This window comes from Hibiscus syriacus, unplaced genomic scaffold, assembly GCF_006381635.1.
Source record: "Hibiscus syriacus cultivar Baekdansim isolate YM2019G1 unplaced genomic scaffold, ASM638163v2 tig00111540_pilon, whole genome shotgun sequence".
In the NCBI taxonomy this organism is placed as follows: domain Eukaryota; kingdom Viridiplantae; phylum Streptophyta; class Magnoliopsida; order Malvales; family Malvaceae; genus Hibiscus; species Hibiscus syriacus.
Window position 1 is genome coordinate 550,918 of NW_024063114.1, and position 12,080 is coordinate 562,997.

Here is a 12,080-nt window from a genome sequence, read left to right on the forward strand (position 1 = left end):
CTCATTTTTATTTTGGTCATTAAAATTTTAAAAAATTTAATTTATTCGTTAATCTTTTGATTTAATTTTATTTTGATCCTTTGGATGTTAAATTATAAAAGTAACGGTGACATGACAATCACTTGTATTGATATGGACCGATTTATATTGACATATAATTCATGTGTCATTTATGTCATTTTCCCTTTTTATTTATTTATTTTAGTTTTATCTTCTTCTTCGAAGGATGAAAGTTTTATAGTTTCATATGTACGTCACGTAGGTACTACAATTACCATTCTTCAATTTCTTCTTCGACCACTCAAGATGTCGACAAACTCACTTCATTATCTCTTACCATCATATCAATTTAGATTTTATTAAAATCACTTTAAAACTCATAAATCTCAACCTTAAATCTAAAACTCATGAAATCTCAAACCACTTTTATCTATGATATTCAATATTCAATCAGCGAGGAATCAATATATACAATTCGTTTTCTCTTTCTCCACCTCTCCATCGTTGAGATTTGAAAAAAGATGATTTTCCATCGAGAAACCAAAGGAAATTTATAATTATGTTTTTTTTATAAAAAAAATTGATGACCATTTCATACTTTTCTTTTTTTAAAAATATCCAATTATAACGTCACTAAGCATTTAATAACGATGCAATCAAAATAAGAACAAATTGAAAGTTTAGTGAATAAACTAAAATTTTTAAACTTTAATAACTAAAATAAGAATAAAAAAGCCGAGCGATGAAATTTATAATTGTCAATAATTGTGGCAGCAGCCGACTGCTAATTTAGTCTAAGTGGGCAGCCAACTTTGGTTGATTTTAGTAAGGTATAATTAAAAAATTTAATCACTAAACTTTAGGGTATTTACAAGATTAAGTCCTTAAGATTTAGCTATAAATACCCTAGCCCATTTAGCTTCAAAACCATCCCAAAGCATTCTAGCTTTCTTCTAATACTAGAGAGAATTTAGAGAGTTTCTTGAGAGTTGTTTTCTCCTTTTTATCAAGAGAGAATTATCATTGTTTTCTCCTTGGTAGATCGAGAGAGGTTGTAATTCCTATTTTTCTCATAGTGAAATTCTTCTACCGTTGCCCATGGTTTTTACCCTATATTATTTAGGGGTTTTCCACGTAAATTTTGTGTCTCTTTTATCTTCATTTTTATTTTCTCAAATTATCAATTGCGATTTTGCTCTATCTGATAGCTGTCTTCCGCAACAATTGGTATCCGAGCTAGATTAGAGTGTGTAGTATCTGCTTATTGTCTTTGTGGTTGCCACCAAAAGGTGGATCCTCCAACATAAGAAAGTAAGAAGTTATTACCCATTCTTTGAAGGTTCCAGAGAATTATTCACGATAGTGAAATAGTGGGAGCTATCCGTAAAAGAAGCTATGGCAACGAAATTTGATATTGAAAAGTTCAATGGGAGAAATTTCTCATTGTGAAAATTAAAGATGAATGTCATTCTGAGGAAAGACGGGTGTCTAGCGGCTATTAGTGAAAGGCCGGTGGATTTTACAGATGACAGCAAATGGATCGAAATGGACGGAAATGCTATGTCAAACTTTCATCTAGCATTAGCAGATGAAGTATTATCAAGCATCGAGGAGAAAAAGACAGCTAAGGAGATATGGGATCATCTCACCAAATTGTACGAGGCCACATCGTTGCACAATAAAATTTTCCTTAAGAGGAAATTGTATACTCTCCGTATGCCAGAATCTACTTCAGTGACAGAGCATTTAAACACATTGAACACTTTATTTTCTCAGCTTACAACCTTAAGCTGTAAAATAGGAGAACAAGAACGTGTTGAACTTCTACTTCAAACTCTACCGGATTCGTATGATCAACTCATCATCAACTTGACAAACAGTAATGTCACCAGTCTAGTCTTCAATGACGTTGCAGCTGCTCTTCTACAAGAAGAAAATCGGCGCAAGAACAAGGAAGACAGACGAGTAAATCTGCAACAAGCAGAAGCATTGACAACGATGAGAGGGAGATCAACAGAACGTGGCCAAAGCAGCAGTCACAAACATGGTAGATCGAAGTCGAGGAGCAAGAAGAATTTAAAGTGTTACAACTGTGGAAAGAAGGGTCACTTGAAGAATGATTTTTGGAGTCTAAATAAAAACTCCAATCCACAAGGCAATACTGCAAACACTTCAGATGATGGAGATGCTCTATGCTGTGAAACGTCAACCACCGTGGAAGGCAGAAAGAGATATGCAAATATATGGCTCATTGATTCGGGAGCAACATATCATATGACCTCAAGAAGAAAATGGTTTCATCATTATGAACCTGTCTCAGGAGGATCTGTGTATAGTTGCAATGATCATGCCTTAGAGATCGTTGGCATTGGAACTATCAAATTGAAGATGTACGATGGAACAATTAAAGTTGTTCGAGATGTGCGACACGTGAAAGGCCTGAAGAAAAATTTATTATCATACGGATTGTTGGATAATAATGCAAGCAAGATTGAAACACGTAAAGGAATCATGAAGGTGTTCCGTGGAGCGCTTGTGGTGCTGAAAGGCGAAAATATAGCATCAAACTTGTACATGCTGAAGGGAGAGACTTTGCTAGAAGCAGAAGCCTCTGTTGCCTCATGTAGTTCAGATTCTTCAATGCTATGGCATCAGAAACTTGGACATATGTCAGAACAAGGAATGAAAGTCCTTGTGGAGCAAAAGCTACTTCCAGGCTTAACAAAAGTATCACTTCCTTTGTGTGAGCATTGCATAACAAGTAAGCAGCACCGGTTGAAATTCAACACATCAAATTCTAGAGGCAAAAGTGTTCTAGAATTGGTTCACTCTGATGTATGGCAAGCATCGGTTACATCCCTTGGCGGAGCAAAATACTTTGTCTCATTTATTGATGACTACTCTAGGAGATGCTGGGTGTACCCTATTAAGAAGAAGTCAGATGTGTTTTCAACTTTCAAAAACTTCAAAGCACGGGTGGAACTTGATTCTGGAAATAAGATCAAGTGTTTCAGAACAGATAATGGAGGAGAATACACAAGCGAAGAATTTGATGACTTTTGCGGGAAAGAATGCATCAAAAGATCGTTCACAGTGGCGAACACTCCTCAAAAAAATGGAGTGGTAGAGCGGATGAACAGAACCTTGTTAGAAAGAACAAGAGCAATGTTGAGTGATGCAGGCCTAGTAAAATCATTATGGGCAGAAGCAGTCAATACCGCCTGTTATTTGGTGAATCGAGCTCCATCAACTGCATTAGAGCTGAAGACACCAATGGAGATGTGGACTGGTAAACCAGCTGATTATTCAAACCTCCATGTATTTGGAAGTATTGTGTACGTGATGTACAACTCCCAAGAAATTTCAAAGCTAGATCCAAAATCCAAGAAATGTAAATTCTTGGGTATGCTGATGGAGTAAAGGGGTATCGCTTGTGGGATCTCACTGCGTGCAAAGTGATCATCAGCAGGGATGTTATCTTTGTAGAAGATAAGCTACAAAGAAAAGAAGACGATAATAGCGCTGAAAAATCAGAGACTACACAGATACATGTGGAAAAGGAGTTTGAATAAGGAGATTCTTCTGAAGCAGAACCAGCACATGATGAACAAGAACCAGAGAGTTCTGAAGCTCCAACAACTCGTCAATCAGATCGTGTTAGAAGACGTCCCAATTGTCACTCAGATTATGTTATAGAAGGTAATATTGCATACTGCCTTTTAACAGAGGACGGTGAGTGGATGATGGCGATGCAAGAAAAAATTGAAGACCTTCATAAAAATAATACATGGGACCTTGTGCCACTACCACAAGGAAGGAAGCCAATTGGTAACAAATGGGTTTTCAAAATCAAGCAAAATGGTGACGATCAAGTGGAGAGGTATCGTGCAAGACTGGTGGTCAAAGGATATGCTCAAAAAGAAGGTATTGATTTTAATGAAATCTTTTCTCATGTGGTTCGACTAACAACAGTTCGAGTAGTCTTGGCAATGTGTGCTACAATGAACTTACATCTAGAGTAGCTAGATGTTAAAACAACTTTTCTTCATGGAAATCTTGAAGAAGAGATTTACATGCTCCAGCCTGAAGGTTTTGAAGAAAAAGAAAAGAAGAAATTGGTTTGCAGGTTGAACAAATCTCTGTACGGTCTAAAGCAGGCGCCGAGGTGTTGGTATAAGAGATTTGATTCCTTCATTATGTGCATTGGATACAACAGACTTAATGCAGACAATTGTGCTTATTTCAAGAGGTCTGGTGATAACAATTTTGTTATATTACTATTGTATGTGGATGACATGTTGATTGCAGGACCCAACAAAGATCATATTGAAGAATTGAAGGCACAACTGGCTAGGGAATTTGAAATGAATGACTTGGGATCATCAAACAAGATTCTAGGGATGCAAATTCACCGAGACAGAAGTAATAGGAAGATTTGGCTTTCACAAAAGAATTACTTGAAGAAGATCTTGTCACGATTAAACATGCAAGATTGTAAGCCAATTTCTACCCCTCTTCCTATTAACTTCAAATTATCCTCCAGTATGAGTCCTAGCAGTGAAGAAGATAGGATGAAGATGTCTCGAGTGCCGTATGCATCAGCAGTGGGAAGTTTGATGTTCGCTATGATATGCACAAGACCAGACATTGCACAAGCAGTGGGAGTGGTTAGTCGGTACATGGCGAATCCAGGCAAAGAGCTTTGGAATACAGTAAAAAGGATCCTGAGATACATCAAAGGGACCTCAAATATTGCATTATGTTACAGAGGATCAAACTTACTATTCAATGGGTATGTAGATTCTGACTATGCAGGGGATTTGGATAAAAGCAAATCTACTACAGGATATGTGTTTAAAGTTGTTGGTGGAACTGTAAGCTGGGTTTCAAAATTGCAGTCAGTTGTGGCTACATCCACAACAGAGGCAGAATATGTAGCAGCAACACAAGCCAGTAAAGAAGCAATTTGGTTGAAGATGCTATTGGAAGAGCTTGGACACAATCAAGAGCATGTTTCTCTGTTTTGTGACAGTCAAAGCGCCTTGCATCTAGCAAGGAATCCAACATTTCATTCAAGAACAAAGCACATACGAGTTCAGTACCATTTTATTCGTGAAAAGGTGGAAGAAGGAACGATAGATATACAGAAGATCCATACCAAAGACAACATAGCAGATTTCATGACGAAGGCGATCAACGCTGATAAATTTACCTGGTGTCGATCCTCTTGTGGCATGTCAGAGACGTAAGCAACATGATGGTACAAGGTAGAAAGAATGGTGTGAAGATATTATTGTTCCAATCAAATCTTCAAGTGGGAGATTGTCAATAATTGTGGCAGCAGCCGGCTGCTAATTTAGTCTAAGTGGGCAGCCAACTTTGGTTGATTTTAGTAAGGTATAATTACAAAATTTAATCACTAAACTTTAGAGTATTTACAAGATTAAGTCCTTAAGATTTAGCTATAAATACCCTAGCTCATTTAGCTTCAAAACCATCCCAAAGCATTCTAGCTTTCTTCTAATACTAGAGAGAATTTAGAGAGTTGTTTTCTCATTTTTATCAAGAGAGAATTATCATTGTTTTCTCCTTGGTAGATCGAGAGAGGTTGTAATTCCTATTTTTCTCATAGTGAAATTCTTCTACTGTTGCCCGTGGTTTTTACCCTATATTATTTAGGGGTTTTCCACATAAATTTTGTCTCTTTTATCTTCATTTTTATTTTCTCAAATTATCAGTTACGATTTTACTCTATCCGATAGCCGTCTTCCACAATAATAATTTATCCTAAAATTTAATGAATTTTTAAGTTCCACAATAGACGAAATATTTATTGTTATGGATATGCTTTTATAGAATAATTTATAACATTAAAAACAATGGAAGAAGAACAAAAGAATTATTTTTAAGTTCAACTCTTATGTTAACCAGAGTGTTAAACAGATCGGGTGAGTATGGGGAAAAAAAGTTACTTAGATTTGCATGTATTATCTTAATCATGCATGCATGAGAGCATGGCCATGACATGGTCTAATGCATGCAAATGGGGTGTGTGCGCTCAAGAAAATAAATGTGAATTTGTTAGCTTTGTTAAGCCTACGTAAGATAGGTGTAGCTGGATTTGTAGGTGGGGGCCACATATAAATGCCTTTAAGCCACTCTCTTAAATGATTGATGTACTCCTTTTTTAATGAATAAAAATAATATAATCGAGAAAAATTGCTAAAGTCAACATGGTATCAGAGTAGACAAATCTCATGTCCGTAAGCAACCAACATAACCATACAATCTCAGATAACACATGATTAAGATAATAACATGAAACATCAAAAGCAGCGAAATAAATGGAGCCAAGTGGGGTTGTAGTAAATGAGCATTGAACACCCACGGTTGAGTGGCCAAGTCACCTCGGACTCGATAAAACTCAACGACACGAGAGAGAACTTATTATTCCCAAAAGGCTTCATATGCTGGGAAGGAAACGAGAGAGAGAGAGAGAGAGAGAGAGAGAGGAAAACACTAAAAGGAATAGGAACGGAGGAAAGGAGATAGGTTAATGGTTGGGGATAGGCCATTGGAGGTGACTGAGGGGATAGGTTCCCAATGCTTGGACACGTGAGAGGCAGAAAAGAAAGGCTTTTTCCCCTGATTCCAAATATATGAAGAGGCTTAAAACACATCAGCCGTAGAAACAAGTGAGAAATTGAACACCAACGACTATTTTCATTGCAAACAACCCCCAGTAAGATGTTCAAAAGAATCAGTGTGCTACATGGACTACCAAAATTTAGAGAATCCATTTGTTTTCTACATTATACACAAGTCTCTTCCGATCTTGGCAGATGTTTTGGCATCACAAGTATAAAACAACATAATGAGCAAGCACCTCCTGTGTTTTTCAATAATATTAACTGCACATGCATAAGCAGCTGGGGGGAACGGAGTATCTGCGATTGAAAATATTTACAGCACCGACGTGGGACTAAACTTCTTCCGGAAATCATCCCTTAATTCGACCACCTCGTTCACGTTTACGGTTGCTTCTTTTGATCTGTAGAATTTAATGAATTATGTCGCAACCATTACTAAAACGACGACAAAACCATGAAAAAGAAACCAAAAGAGAGATACGGAGCACGGAAATAGAAATTGGAAAGAACTTACCAGTCGAAGTAGGGTCTTCGTGGGCGAAGAAACTAGCAGCTACTATCAGATAGCAAAGAATGAGCATTAACCCTTTGAAGTAGTTTGACGTTCCCTCCTACAGAGAAAAAAGAAACAGAAAAGTAAATTCATTTGCTTCTCACAGCTTTCTGGCCTAAATTAGTCTTCCATGTTGCGAATTCTTTGAACTATTAGGTATGGTCCAACAAGGACATGAGTTTGAAGATTGCTTCAATTCCTGATGATAAAGATAACAATTGGACATTATTACTTTCCAAAGTTATTGATATACACCAACCTGAAGAAAGAAGGCTACAACGATAACAGTTATGAACAGAGTTGCTGTCTCGAAAAGCTGGAAGTTTAAATCCATTTCCCGTCCCATCATCCACCCGATAACCACACAAAAAGGAATCTGTATATGCAACAAGGATATGGATTAGTGCACTAAGGTAAAACAAACGACATATTAGACATAAATATGTATGTATGTACAAGACACACACATAACGTGGTTCAGTTCAACTTCAGGATCTAAACTCTAAAATTGATCATAATTCCAGAACTTGAACACTGTTTATGCACCATCATCAGTTGTCAAGTATAAAGAGTAGAGGTTGCTAAATAATTGACGAAAATGAGTAACCACTGACTAAGAGAACATATATAAAGATGAGATATATGTGCTTCAGTATTTGCCGCCACGGAAACAAGCAAAAAAAAATCAAAAAGTAAACCCCAAAAGCTCCCGACGTTAGATGACATTATATAAAACAAAATATAATGTTAATACACAATGAGGGCATCAAATTTACGGGACCTACCCCAAACATAGAAATTTGAGTCGATGACCCTATTGCCACTCCCAACGATATATCCTGAAAATAAGTTTATTAATTAGTGATACATACAAATTCTATGAAATGAAAGTTAAGAGAATCACTTACAAGCTTGTCTTTCATGGCAAACATGATAGCACTTGCGTGCTCTGCAGCATTCCCAATAATGGGGAGCAAGATAACACTGATAAATGCAATCGATAAATCCCATGCTTCAGATGCCCCCTGGTAAACAACAATCAGAAAGGAGAAAGATAAAGTGAAAGTAATCAGCCTGTAGCCCCATAGCCTAATGAATATAATTTTAGAAAGAAAGCATTAAAGAGAAAACAAAAAAGGTGCAAATCCTAAAGCCTTCTGAGTGCTAACTAATTACATCTGCTGCTAGTGAGAGCAGATATGGACCTCTTAACTATCTTACATGCTGTTTATGTCATGGATTCATGTCTGGATTGGTTTGAATAAATCCCTAGAGCAAGCTTCAATCTAGGGGACATCCATCGCATGTTCCACCCCACCCTAACAGCCACTGCCCATTTGCTCTTAAACACGAGACAGTGGACGCGTGTCATATATGGTAACAGATACAGAGTTTAACAAGTTAAATTCGTTCGAGCAACCTCCGATGCCAAATATTTGACATACTCGTATCATTAACCAATGAGAAAAAAGATTAACAACCAATTGTTACCTGTATTGTATCCACCAAATAGTCTGATAGGATAGAGATCCAAGCAGTCAAGATTGTAAGCCAAATCATCGATTCCCATTTGGAGATCTCCGGAGCTTCATCCTCGTCATTATCTGAGTTATCCCCATGGGTACTTCCTTCCTAATATCACATCATTTTTCACAACAACTAGTGTTCTTCACAAAATACTTTTGGGGCGAAGTAACTAACAAAGTACTCTTCATATTCAAACGATACCAATAACATTGATAACCAACCTCATTAATAGGGGAATAGTGATCATTTTGACTTCTTAACTGGAAAAAAAGATAGGCAGCATAGGCTACAAGCATTATACAACTGCTAAATCTTGAAAGAGACAACTCTGACTTCCCAACTCGCCGTTCAGTGTGTGTGTAGTGGAGGACAGCTGGGAATAGTAAACCCATGACTGCCATCAGCAGCAGACCCGAATTGACAACAGCTGTAGCCTGAATGAAATATCAGGTTCGTTTAGAGTGATAAGTAAGAAAAATAGAGAAAAGTAAATCAGGCAACATAATGGCGTCTCCTTACCTTGTTAAAAACTTGTTCCTTTCTGTGATATACAAGCCCACCGCAGAAGAACGCACACCCAAGTACAAGAAGCATGTTTGACAAAATTGAACCCAACAATGACAGCTGAACAACACGTATCATTCCACTTTTCAGAGCATATATCGAAATAATCAGTTCTGTTGCATTTCCAAACGTAGCGTTTAGAAGACCACCAACTGCAATTGATTTCAACATATCAAAGACCGTTACTAACACAAAATTTATAGATAAAATATTAAAAGAGAATTTAAAATAAAAAATAGAAAAGCTAGTTATTTAATCTAGACAATGACAAAAAATCCATAACAATTAAGAGTAATAAGTACCTGTAGGTCCAGTGAAAAAAGCCAACTGCCTAAATTCAATCAAAGAAAAAGCAAAATTAAGTAAAATAAAACAACCGATAGCAACAATAGAACAAACTCAATGAAAGAAAATGAATTCTTACTCAGTCGCATAACCCAAACGCTCTGCCAAAGGTGTTATACCCAGTAAGCTAAGAAAGAAGACCCAGCCCTACAATTCCCTTCGCAATTAAACAACTTATGTAAAAAAGAATAGCAAGCAAGGAAAGAGTATCAAAACAAAAACTCACATTACTGGCAGTCAGCTTGTGAACCAGGATTGCTAGAGGCCCAAAAGGCATGAGCAGGTTGAGTTTATTAGAGAAAACTACGGTCTTTATGCTCTGATAGATTCTGTTTCTCACCATTTTATTACCAACAATAGGAAAACCATCAGAAAGTGGTAATTGTTGATCTGAAAATGGTATTTGTCGATTAGAATCAGAAGCTTGTGTTTTTCGAGCATCTGTTCCAGGGGAGTGGAGGCACTCATCATCGAGATCATCCATTGACCTATCTTCTACTGATCCCATCTGCTACAGTAATCATTAAAACAAAATGCAGGGTAGAAATACTCAAAATAACTAGCTTAAAATGCATATTCCCCAACCAAGAAAAAGGGTAAAAAAAAAGAGGAAACCAAAACACTAAAAATGAAGAATAGCATACTTCAACATGGGATTGAACTCCAACTTGCTGCTTGTAATCCATCTTCAAGTATCAAAAGAGCAATGAGTTCTCCATAACCATTAACATAAAAAATCATACAGTATCATGTGCTTGGTTTTTAATTCCTCAATGTCTAAATAACCACAGCACAATTGAAATTTGTTAAAAAAAGCATAATACTAGCAGTTAAGCTAATTAAGATCTCATCTTGATTCTCCTACAATACTTGTTCATCAATTCATACTATAACAAAATCAAACTCAAGATTTTGATTTCCAAGACTTCTATGCATCACATAGAAGCCAACAAATAGAAGCCAACAACATCAAATCCATGAAAACACTAACAGATTCAAATTCCAAACAATTAATAGCAAACAACAGATTCAAATATTAACATCAGTGGATGCTTAACAAACTAAACTTGCCAAAACATCAACGGATCTGAGAAATAACTAACCTTTACCGCAAATCTTCAGAAATCTCCAAACGGGTATGAATCGGGAAAAAAACCCTAATAAAAGAAACAAAAACACTATTCCTTACCCAAAAAGAAAAAAAAGACTTTTTTTTTCTTTTGGTAGAGAGAGAACCCTCAATGACAGAGCGTACGAATGTGACTAGATTCTAATTAGGTCCGTCTTTACGGGGTTATATGTAGTGTAGCTAAATTCTGATTCCGTTTTCTTCGTGTAATTTTTCCTAGTAATTCGAAAGTGCCTGCCTTTGTTTGTCTTTTTAATGTTTTCCTGCCTTAAACGGACCGTGAAAGAACCAAAGAAATAACCTTGAAAGTTGCTTCTTTTTTTTTCTTCTTCTTGAACTAAATAAACTGAACTAATGTTACCCTAGCTTGAGACAAGAAAATATGTGAATCCATGTGCTCTTCCAGATCGGGCCCTTTTTTTATTTTTTAATTTTAAAAAACAGGTAATATGTTGTTTTCATTTGTTTAATTAATTTGTCAGATTTCATCTCATTTTCTAATACAAATTTAAAGTTTTTGTTGGATTCGATTATTAGTCTGATTAGATTCAATTTTTATTTGATTATATATTTATTTTATTGATTATTTTCTATTTATAATTTATGAATGTATAAATTATTCAATCAAGATAGATCACGTAAGGAGGATGGAGGCCGCAGAAATGAGAATGTTTCGATGGGCATGTGGTAGGACTCTGTGGGCCATGAAACCAAACTCTGCAAATGGTGTCTGTATCCGAAAAATTGAGGAAGAGAAAACTACGGTGGTTTGGGCATGTCCTTAGGCGACAACCGCGCGGATATGGTCAGGAGGGTAAAGTCGATTATAGTCGACGGTGCCAGAAGGAGATGACGACCAAGGAAGAAGTGGGTAGTGCAATAGTGTTGCCTTAGTTTAGGTTTTAACCTATATTACTTCTCGTAGCTTGTTATCACTGACTTCTGTGTATCATTCTCTTCATGTTTCCTCCTTTTAAATTTAGTCGGGTCTTACGTTTCTGTTTATATGCAGAGATTTTTACGCAGGAATTTATTTGCAGGGATTACTTCCATTCAGACGCGCATATGAAGACTGTTCAACTATATATTTATTTATTTATACATGTATTGTGTTTTATCTTTATTTTTAATTTTCTGACTGCCGGAGGTCTTCCACGGAAACTGCTCTCAACCTGGCGTTGGGGGCAGCCTACTACCCTACCTCCCTCTTACTCGAATAGAGTTTTGTTGTTGTTGTATCTGTTATTCATATTATATAAAATTCAGTTTATACAATTTTATTTATTTAAATTTTAAATCTCAATTCTTAAAT

At 36.4% G+C, this 12,080-nt stretch overlaps 1 protein-coding gene across 2 annotated transcripts; it reads right to left on the minus strand.

Moving 5' to 3' along the window:
* Positions 1 to 6,760: 6,760 nt before the first annotated feature.
* On the minus strand, positions 6,761 to 11,124 carry LOC120164528 (vacuolar cation/proton exchanger 5-like). 2 transcript variants are annotated; one of them, XM_039174236.1, is made up of 13 exons: positions 10,743 to 11,124; positions 10,284 to 10,325; positions 9,866 to 10,150; positions 9,719 to 9,786; positions 9,597 to 9,625; positions 9,250 to 9,446; positions 8,952 to 9,164; positions 8,695 to 8,835; positions 8,112 to 8,228; positions 7,989 to 8,042; positions 7,463 to 7,579; positions 7,165 to 7,261; positions 6,761 to 7,051 (listed from the first exon to the last, which is right to left on the minus strand). In XM_039174236.1, the coding sequence occupies exons 2-13, from the start codon at positions 10,323 to 10,325 to the stop codon at positions 7,032 to 7,034; spliced, it is 1,380 nt and encodes a 459-aa protein (XP_039030167.1). In that variant the 5' UTR covers positions 10,743 to 11,124; the 3' UTR covers positions 6,761 to 7,031. The 2 variants fall into 2 exon arrangements, with proteins under 2 accessions (XP_039030167.1, XP_039030168.1); XM_039174237.1 differs by having other exon boundaries at positions 9,866 to 10,147; positions 10,743 to 11,123.
* Positions 11,125 to 12,080: the final 956 nt, after the last annotated feature.